The sequence below is a fragment of the Rhinopithecus bieti genome, unplaced genomic scaffold, assembly GCF_001698545.2.
Source record: "Rhinopithecus bieti isolate Rb0 unplaced genomic scaffold, ASM169854v2 scaffold_32012, whole genome shotgun sequence".
In the NCBI taxonomy this organism is placed as follows: Eukaryota; Metazoa; Chordata; class Mammalia; order Primates; family Cercopithecidae; genus Rhinopithecus; species Rhinopithecus bieti.
Window position 1 is genome coordinate 2122956 of NW_016814432.1, and position 10744 is coordinate 2133699.

The 10744-nt window shown below is 43.9% G+C and overlaps 1 protein-coding gene across 5 annotated transcripts in view; it reads left to right on the forward strand.

Moving 5' to 3' along the window:
* Window positions 1-8379: 8379 nt before the first annotated feature.
* Window positions 8380-10744, forward strand: part of SERPINB6 (serpin family B member 6) — a 24973-nt gene continuing 22608 nt past the window's right edge. The window contains exon 1 of one of the 5 annotated variants that reach the window (XM_017850333.1): window positions 8380-8996. Coding sequence is in view for 3 of the 5 variants with exons in the window: in XM_017850330.1 (XP_017705819.1) it covers window positions 9719-9825 (107 nt within the window). In the remaining 2 variants the exon portion in view is untranslated. The other 4 variants (XM_017850334.1, XM_017850331.1, XM_017850330.1 and 1 more) reach the window with 4 other exon arrangements.

Consider the following 10744-nt stretch of genomic DNA (forward strand, 5'->3'; position numbering starts at 1 on the left):
AGCCTATAGAGTGAAGTGAAAGCAAGTTTATCAGAGAAGTAAAGAAACGAAAGAGTAGCTACTCTGTAGGCAGCGCAGCAGCAAGAGCTGCTCAGCTGACTATACTTACAGTTATCACTTGATTCTATGCCAAACAAGGGGTGGATTATTCATGAGTTTTCTGGGAAAGAGGTGGGCAACTCCCAGAACTGAGGGTTCCTCCCCTTTTTAGAGCATATAGGGTACCTTCCTAACATTGCCATGGCATTTGTAAACTGTTCTGGTGCTGGCAGAATGTCTTCTAGCATGCTAATGCATTATAATTACTGTATAATGAGCAGTGAGGAGGACCAAGGTCACTTTGGTCATCATCTTGGTTTTGGTGGATTCTGGTTGGCTTCTTTACCTCAAGCTGTTTCATCAGCAAAGTCTTTGTGACCCGTATCTTGTGCTGACCTGTTATCTCATCCTGTGACTAAGAATGCCTAACCTCCTCCTGGTAATGCAGCCCAGTAGCTCTCATATTTAATGATTCATGATACTTATTAAAGCACAGCCTTATGTGACCTACCTGTATTCAAGAGGAAGTAGGTCTGGTTCAAATGCCTCTGACAAAAGTATAGAAACATTGCTGATTGGTATTGCTATATGTCATTTGGATAATTTTTCTGTTGTTCCTAGGTAACATTGCAATGTTTACTACTGTTGATGAAAAGAGGTAAACTCTGTAAAATATTTGAAAAGATTTATTCTGAGCCAAATATGAGTGACCAACGACTCCTCACACAGGAAATCCTCAACCCTAGGAAATGCTGAGAACATATGCCCAAGGTAGTCGGGCTACAGCTTGGATTTATACAATCTAAGGAAACATAAGACATCAATCAATACATGTAAAATGTACGTTGGTTTGGTCTAGAAAGGCAGACAACTGGAAATGGGGGCTTCCAGTTCACAGGTGAATTCAAAAATTTTCTGGCCAGGCATAGTGGCTCATGCCTATAATCCCAGCACATTGGGAGGCGGAGGCAGGAGGATCAGTTGAGCCCAGGAGTTCGAGACCAGCCTGGCAACATAGTGGGACATTGTCTCTACAGAAAATAAAAAAATTAGTCTGGCGTGGTGGCATGTGACTGTAGTCCCAGCTACTTGGGAGGCTATGGTGGTAGGATTGTTTGAGTCTGGGAAGTCGAGGCTGCAGTGAGCCAAGATCATGCCACTGCACTCCAGCCTGGGCAAGAGAGTGAGACCCTGTCTCCAAAAAAATAAATAAATAAAATAAAACAAAGTTCTAATTGGCAATTAGTTGAAAAGGGTTAAGTTATTATCTAAAGATTTAGAATCAGTAGAAGGGAATGTCTGGGTGTCTGGGTTAAGATAAGGGGTTACAGAGACTAAGGTTTCTATCATGCAGATAGAATCAATAGAAGAGAATGTCTGCATTAAGATGAGGAATTGTGCCTGAATTCCAAAGGCAGGTGGGTATCATGAGAATGAGGCATGTTTGGCCTCACTTTTCATCATGGCCTGAACTAGTTTTTCACACTAACTTTGGAATGGCCCTGGTGGAGAGGTCCATTTAGTTGGCTGGGGTACTTCTAATTTTATTTTTGGTTTACATTATCTATAAGGAAAACAAATTAGGTGTAGGTAGTTGCCTAGGAACTTATGTCCTCTATTGGAGGGCAGGGGTTCTAGCTCTGGACCAATCTCAATGTTTGCATTGTAGTTGTATGATAAATATTCAATTAACCAAATAGAGTGAACTAGGATGTTTTATCCATTAGGGTAAATTTTTTACTCATCTATGGCCCCAGTTTATTATTTATTTACCATTTAGACACTGAGCCTTCCTTGGTTCAATTCACTGTGACCTAGTTTTTTAAAACTATTGCTAAATAAATTCAAATCCATCTTTACCATTAACATCAAGGTAGAAATGCTCTTTAAGTTTTATGAGTCTGTTAATCCATGAAATTCTGAGAAATTTACAAGGAGAATGATAATATTACATAATGTAAGTGTCACAGTGAAATAGTCACAGTTATTCAAGAGAACTCCTTTTCTCCCTTTTTGTGTTAGAGCTGATATGTCAGCAGAACAGAGTGCACTCATTCACAGCGATCTCTTAGTTGCTGTTCTTTGATTTGGTCATGGATGAGTTACAGTGCTGTGTTCTTACACCAAACCTGATTTGTGTTAGATGAACTGGTTTGTGGGTTACACATTCTTTATGAATGTGTTTTTGTCAATCTATGATTTCTAACATTTGAAAGGGGAAGTGTTTCAAAAAATAAAGTGGAGCAATACAAAATATTTACTTGCAACAATCCCAAATTCAAAAGTAAAATGAGATGTGTTTAGTACCCATGACCAAGATCCCTAGTAAATCTTTTTTATTTTATTTTATTTTTTTTAAGCTTCAGGGACACATGCTAAAGCTGGCAAATCTCTATTTCCAATTTCCTGATTGTAAATTCAGACTGTCTTGTAAACAGCTGTAAACTAAAAATAAAACTCTGAGCTCTGCAAGCATCTGAACGGACCCCTCCTCTTGGTCAAGGGCATTCCAAAGTTAACCTGAAAAACTAGTTCAGGCCATGATGGGAAGAGGGGGCAGGACTTGCCTTCCTCCCATTGGAATTCAGACACAACTGACCAACATTAACATTAAAATAGAGCTCTTAATACTAATGAAACAGCTTTTTTTTTTTTTTTTTTTTTTTTTTTTTTTTTTGTAGCAATCAGACACCAAATTCCAGCCTGGTCCTCATATAGCATCACATGACAAACAACAGGGCCTGAAAGAAATCAAAGTATTTTACCCCAAAATATATTTATCTGGCATATTTTGAAATTGGCCCTGCAAAGCTGTCTCTTGTGGGGGAAATCTACATTCTGTAGAGAATCCTTTCCCTTTTCCAGGTCTTTTTCCTGATCCAGGAGAGAATTAACTATGAGTTTGGCACATTTTAAGTCTGATAAGAGACATTTACAATCTATCCTCTCTGAAGCCTGCTACTTGGAGGCTTCATCTGCATAATAAGAACCTTGGTCCCCACAACTCCTTATCATAACCCAGACACTTCCTTCGATTGAATTGATTCCAGGTCTTCAGATAAACTCTTTTAAACCAACTGAAGGTCAGAACATCTTTGAATCTACCTATGTCCTGGAGCCTCCCCACCTGCTTATAGTTGGTTCACCTTTTCAAACCGAACCAATGTACATCTTATATGTACTGATTGATGTCTTGTGTCTCCCTAAAACGTGTAAAACCAAGCTGTACCCCAACGACCTTAGGCAGGTGTTTTCAGGATCTCCTGAGTCTGTGTCATGGGCATGTCCTTAACTTTGGCAAAATAAACTTCTAAATTGATTGATACTTGTCTCAGACACTTTTTGGTTTACACACCAAAAAGGCTTTGTTTACTTTTATTTTACATGGAGTACTGAAGTCCTTTTCAAACCAAAACTGAACTAGTCCCCATCCAAAGAAGTGTGAGAAAAGAAAATGTCATGCTATTGCTAAGTAAAACCCATGTGTTTTCAGTCATGGTTAGCAGCAGGGACCAATTAAGCTGGTGGGAAAGAAAAAGACTTTTCCTGAAGGCAGGTCTTTGTTATGACATCTTATGTTTGAAATGAATTTTCTGAACATTAAACACTAATGAATCACCGAGTTCCATGGAATAACAATTGTGAGTGTGATCCTCTGCAAACAGACTGTGACACTCCTGCCTTCAGCTCTCTAGTTTCCTCTAACAGTGGCATTAACCTCTCCCCCAGCCACCACCTGGCACTGAGATAGCTTAGAGGCACCCTGAACTCAGTTTTCAAGACAGCTGCCTGGGAGATTTCTTGAGTGAAGGCCCAGTCCCTGAAAAGTTCTGAGGGAAACTAAAATGAGACTCAGAAGTCCACTGATTCACCCTTGCTCATCTTTCCTTCCTCACTCTGGGTCCAGAGAGAGGGCGAGGCTCTCCACTGGGAGGTTAGCCCCAAGGGTATATTGCGTGATTGACCAATTCCCTATTAAACGAGAAAGAGGGGAAAGAGAAAAAATACAGAAGAGCCTGAATGTTACCTTTAGAACTTCAGGCGTGAGGGTCTGGAGATGGGTGTTCCAGGAGAAAACCGTCTTTTTTTGGAGAATGCCAGCATCCCCTCTCCTTTCCCCTCTGAAAATGGCTAAAGAGGGAAAAAAGTGGCCTGTATGCATTTCCAGTGGTGCCACATCAAACTGCTTTTTCACGTTTGATTGTAGACAACGAAAACCCAGGCCTTTGTCCCATGGGCATCAGAACCACTCATCGGAGTAGTTCTCCAACTGTGCACTCATCTATTACTAAAAACTTGGTTACTTTTGGTTTTGATTGCTTTTCATCATAAGCCTGTTAGAATACAATGTAATGAAAATGTCATAAACATGTACGAAACAACTTTTTGCCACATATGTCTCTCTAGGAGGATGCTAAGCCCAGAATTATTAACCTATGTAATTTGGAAATAGTTCTTCAACCTAATTTAAATCCAGGCGGGATGGCAGAGATTCCCAGACTACAGAACCCCTTCCTGGGTCTCCCTGCCCAGTAAACCTATTTTGAGAAGAAGCAATTAAGTTAGGAATGACTTGCCCTTTGGTGAAGCCAAAAGGGCTTCACCCTTTCATTTTGTAGATATTAACACCACAAGTGGTCAGGCAATTTGCTCCGTTGAAGGTGTCAGCCAATGCAATCAAACAAGAGAAAATGATTAGAGGGATGAACATTGGAGAAAGAAGTACAACTATTTCTATTTATAGGTGGTATGGTATAGCTATAGATGACTTAAAAGAATCAATAAAAAATATAAATAGTAAAAAAATTAGGAAGCAGGTTATAAAGTTAATACATAAAAACAATTAATTTTCTCATCCACAAACAAAAGCTAGTTGGAAAATATAACGGAAGAAACTTGCTCACATACAATACCAGCAAAGACATAAAATAACTAGAAATAAACTAAACAAGAAATGTGCAAATCTTACATGAACAGAACTTTAAAGAAAAAAGGAAAAAATGTATTTGAATGAACAGAAAGACCCAGCATGTTCTTGGCTAGAACAACTAAATCAAAGTACAAATGTTGGTTTATAACAGGGTAATATGTAAATTCAATATGTTTCTAATAGATTACCAACAAGATTTATTTTTATTTTCATTTTATTTTTTATTTTTATTTTTTGAGACGGAGTCTTGCTCTGGTGATCCACTCACCTCTGCCTCCCAAAGTCCTGGGATTGCAGGCATGAGCAACTGCACCTGGCCTGCTTGAATATAGTTTAATTTTTTTTTAATTTTTAATTTTTTTTTTGAGACAGGATCTTGCTCTGTCACTCACGCTGGAGTATAATGGCACCATCTTGGCTCACTGCAACCTCTGCCTCCCAGGTTCAAGCAATTCTCCTGCTTCAGCCTCCCAAGTAGCTGGGATTACAGGCACACGCCATCAGGTCCAGCTAATTTTTGTATTCTTAGTAGAGATGGGGTTTCACCATGTTGGCCAGGCTAATGTCGAACTCCTGACCTCAAGAGATCCACCTGTTTTGGCCTCCCAAAGTGGTGGGATTACAGGTGTAAGCCACCATGGCCCGCCAACAAGATTTTTTTTTTTTCAGAGCTAGACAAGTTGACTCTTAAGTTTGTATGGGAGAGGCTGGGCGCGGTGGCTCATGCCTGTAATCCTAGCACTTTGGGAGGCTGAGGAGGGCAGATCATGAGTTCAGGAGTTCGAGACTAGCCTGGCCAACATGGTGAACTCTCATCTCTACTAAAAATACAAAAATTAGCTGGGCGTGGTGGCATGCGCCTGTAATCCCAGCTACTCGTGAGGCTGAGGCATGAGAATCGTTTGAACTCAGAAGATGGAGGTTGCAGTGAGCCGAGATCACACCACTGCACTCCAGCCTGGGCGACAGAGTGAGATTCCATCTCAAAACAAACAAACAAACAAAAAAGTTTGTATGGGAGAAAAAGCAGCAAGGATAGACAGGAAAATCTGAAGCAGAAGAGCAGTAAGGAGAATGCACTATACGAGATATTAAATCATATGAGGAAAACTCTATAATTGAAAGAATCTAACCAGTAGAACCAAATTGAAAGTCCAGAATCAGACCCAAGTATATGTAGCTTTTTGATATATGACATACGTGGCATGTGAAGACATTAGTGAAAATATGGTTTTTTAATAAACAGAGGTGGAAAAACTGAAAGTCACTTGAAAGCGAGTTAAAATTGGATCTATATTTCCCATACACCAGAACAAACTTTAAATGGATCAGCAATCTAAATATAAAAAATAAAACTGTACAAATACTAGAAGAAAACATTGGGGAACTCTATAATCTAGAGGTTCTTTTTTTTTTTTTTCCCTAAAAGAGACTGCTCCTTGTGAATAGAGAAAGTTTTCTAACTATGACTCAGAAACAATAAAGGAAAATCATTAAAGTTGACTACATTAAAAGAGTGTATGCCAAAATCACCAGAAGCAATGTCAGAAAACAGATGACAAGCTGGGGGAAATATTTGTAATTTATATCACTAAAGACTAACTAAGCCACAACTAGGGAGGGGCGTGTGGTTTGCTACTGGCATCCACTTGGTGGATCTCCACCAGAGATTTTGTGAAACATCTGTAATGCCAGGGCAGACCCCCAACCACAAGTTATGGGGTTCATGCAGTCAACAGTGTTGATGTTGAGAAACTCCGCCTTAGGGTAAGGACAGAGGGAGTAAAACAGCTTGAGTTCTCAAAATTGAACTCATGTAAAATACCTGGCTAGCATTTTCCCTACTTCCATTGACGCTAGATGTTTCTATTTTCCAAGACTGCTCCATCTGAGATGGCAGATGGAGTTTTTATACTTCCCTGGCTAACCTGTCAGTACCCTGGGGTCTAATTCCTATGGGCCTGGAGAGAACCGGAAGTCCTTGAACACACTGCTCGATAGTACACACAATTTATTTTTAAATTAAAAAAATACATATATTAGTTTTTTATTTCCACAGGTTTTTGGAGAACATGCAGTATTTGGTTACATGGCAAGTTTTTTTTTTTTTTTTCCTGAGGTGGAGTCTTGCTCTGTTGCCCAGGTTGGAGTGCAGTGGCATGATCTCAGCTCACTGCAACCAATCTCCGCCTGCTGGGTTCAAGCAATTCTCCTGCCTCAGCCTCCTCAGTAGCTGGGACTATAGGCGTGCGCCACCATGCCTGACTAATTTTTTTGTATTTTTAGTAGAGATGGGGTTTCACCATGCTGGCCAGGCTGGTCTCGAACTCCTGACCTCGTGATCTGCCCACCTTGGCCTCCCAAAGTGCTGAGATTACAGGCATGAGCCACCGTGCCCTGCCAAGTAAGTTCTTTTGTGGTGATTTGTCAGATTTTGGTGCATCTATCACCTTAGCAGTATACACTGAACTCAATTTGTAGCCTTTTATCTCTCACTCCCTTCCCAGCCTTTTCCCCCAAGCCCCCGAAGTCCATTGTATCATTCTTATGCCTTTGCATCCTCATAGTTTAGCTCCCACTTATGAGTGAGAACATACAATTTTTGGTTTTCCATTCCTGAGTTACTTCACTTAGAACAATGGTCTCCAATCCCATTTAGGTTGCAAATGCCATTAATTCATTCCTTTTTATGGCTGAGTAGCATTCCATCGTATATGCACACCACAGTTTCTTTATCCACTCTTTGATTATGGGCATTTGGGTTGGTTTCATGTTTTTGCAGTTGCGAAGTGTGCTGTTAACATGTGTGTGCAAGTATCTTTTTTGTATATTGACTTATTTTCCTCTGGGTAGATATCCAGTAGTGGGATTGCTGGATCAAATGGTAATTCTATTTTTAGTTATTTAAGGAATCTCCACACTGTTTTCCACGGTGGTTTACATTTCCATCAGCAGTGTAGAGGTGTTCCCTTTTCACCGAATCCACGCTAACATCTATTATTTTTTGAGTTTTCGACTTTTTGATTATGGCCACTCTTGCGGGAGTGAGGTGGTATCACATTGTGGTTTTGATTTGCATTTCCCTAATCGTTAGTGATGTGGAGCATTTTTTCATATGTGTGTTGGCCATTTGTATATACTCTTTCGAGAACTGTCTATTCATGCCAGCCCACTTTTTGATGGGATTTTTTTTTCTTGCTAATTTATTTGAGTTTCTTGTAGATTCTGGATATTACTGCTTTGTCGGATGTATAGGTTGTGAAGATTTTCTCCCACTCTGTGGGTTGTCTGTGTACTCTGCTTGACTATTCCTTTCGCCTTGCAAAAGCTCTTTAGTCTGCTATTTTTTTTTCTTTTTTCTTTTTTTTTGAGATGGACCAGGCTGGAGTGCAGTGGCACCATCTCGGCTCACTGCAACCTCTGCCTCCCGGGTTCAAGTGATTATCCTGCCTCAGCTTCCCCAGCAGCTGGGATTACAGGCACGCGCCACTACACTCGGCTAATTTTTGTATTTTTAGTAGAGACGGGGTTTTGCCATGTTGGCCAGGCTGGTCTGGAACTCCTGACCTCAAGTGATCTGCCGAGTGTTGGGATTACTCGGGTGAGCCCCCGCGCTGGCCCCTGGCTGGCTTCTTTGCCGCAAGCTGTTTTATCAGCAAAGTCTTTGTGAGCTGTATCTAGCTGGCTCATTTTTAAATGCGTGTTCTGCACTCCCCAGTGAACGGCCGTGTATCAGGAGCTGGCCCTTTTCTGGAACCAGGCCAGCCTTCGGTCTCTATAGAGGCACCATAAACACGCTGCTGGGGCCCTGAACTACAGTCAAAGTCAAGGCCGCCGGGCAGGACTCGCGGCTCCCCCGGCAGGCGGGTGGGGTTGGCCCGCGCGTCCCGCCCCGCCTCTCTCCCAGCGCTCCGGGCGGGCGACGCTAGCTCGCGACCCAGGACTCCGCCCGCCTCCCCGCCGGTATTTGAGGTCCGGGGTGGCTCCGGCGTCTCCACCCGCCGTTCCACTCGCTCCCCGCCCTGGAGTAAGTGTCTGGCTTGGGGGCCGCTCGGACACGCTGGCTTGGGTTTGCCGCTCCCAAGTCGGGAAAGCCGGGGGCGCGAGCGTGTGTGGCGGGAGAGGGAGTGGGGCCGGGAACGCGCCTGGGTCAACGGCGCGGGGGGACGCGGGAGCCCCGAGAATGGGGCGTGGCCGCGCGGGGCTGTGACCCTGGCCGTCCCAGCGGACGGGAGCCCGGGCGAGCGTCCGGCTTGGGTTCCCTTCCGGAGCCCCGCAGCTGCAGAGGACGGCAACGCGGCCGGTGAGTCGTGCGTGGCCGCGAGCTCCGCCGGTGACGCCGCTGACGCGGGGACCCCGGGCGCACAGGCCCAGCGCCCACGGAAGAGGCGGCCGGCGCGGGATGGGGGCGGCGCAGAGCCTCCCGGGCCACAGGTGACCCCCGTGGGCCCCGCGGCCTCCGTGACCCCTCGCCGGCTCCGCGACCCGGAGGACGCGTGCTCAGTCTTGGGGCGCCGAGTGTCGGGAGCCCGGCGGGAGGCGGAGAGAGGCCGAGGGAGGGATCGGCGCCGAACGCGGCCGTCCGCGCCCCCTGCGTGTGTTCCCTGGACTGGCCGTGCTGGGCTTGGCCAATTCTGCAGCCCTTTCCAGGTCGCCCAGACCCGTGGAGACAATCGTGTGGACCAGCCCGGATCTCCTTACCGCTCTGTTTGAGTTAAACTTCCTACAGGCAAACTATTACGAGCTTTGATGTCTTCAAGGCAAAGACGAAACTACAAATTGACATTTAAGTTATTTTCTTACTTCTTCTTTTTTTTTTTTTTTTTTGTCCTAAAGCTTGGCTTTGGAAAACTGAGGTACAGAAAATTAATAGTTAATGTTCACATGCTGTCCGAATACTCAGATGCGAGGGGGGACCTGAGTCCATTTTTGGGCACTTTTGCTTTCTGGGATGCCCTTGTGCCTAATGACAGGGATACGCCCTGCAGCTGCCTGCATCGTTTCTGGTGTGGGTCAGGCCTGATGAGATGAGATCTGATGTGTTCAGTGACCTTCTAGTTAAGGTCCTGGGCCGGCCTTGTATTGCTGGGGCTGTTATGTGTGCTGGGATTAACACCAATGACTGCTGTTATCAGCATAGATGGCTTGTGTTCTCATTTCAGGACCGTATTTGAGTAATTGCATCCATTGTGATGTGGTGCCACCAAACAGAAAAGTTCTTTGGTCATACTCGACTATGTAAACTAAGTATTTTAAGTTAAGGCCAATTCCAATGCATTTTATTACAATTCAGCATGAAACGGTTAACACAGACCAGTAACGGTAGAGTGAAATTAGAATGAACAGAATCAACATTCTTTTCCATATATGTAATCATAAGGGCACCCAAGCAGATGTTGTACGGTGCCATGGAAGACCACGTACCTTCCATTTCCAGGCTTACTGCACTTGGGATTAGGCTAAGGCGTCCAAAGAAAGAAAATATATATATATATATTTTTTTGCCAGGCTGGAGTGCAGTGGTGCGATCTTGGCTCACTGCAATCTCCACCTCCTGGGCTCCAACCTGGTTAATTTTTGTATTTTTAGTAGAGATGGGGTTTCACCATGCTGGCCAGGCTGGTCTCAAACTCCTGACCTCGTGATCTGCCTGCCTCAGCCTTCCAAAGTGCTGGGATTACAGATGTGAGCCACCGCACCTGGCCTGAAAATAATGTTTAACTCCCGGCCGGGCGCGGTGGCTCAAGCCTGTAATCCCAGCACTTTGGGAGGCNG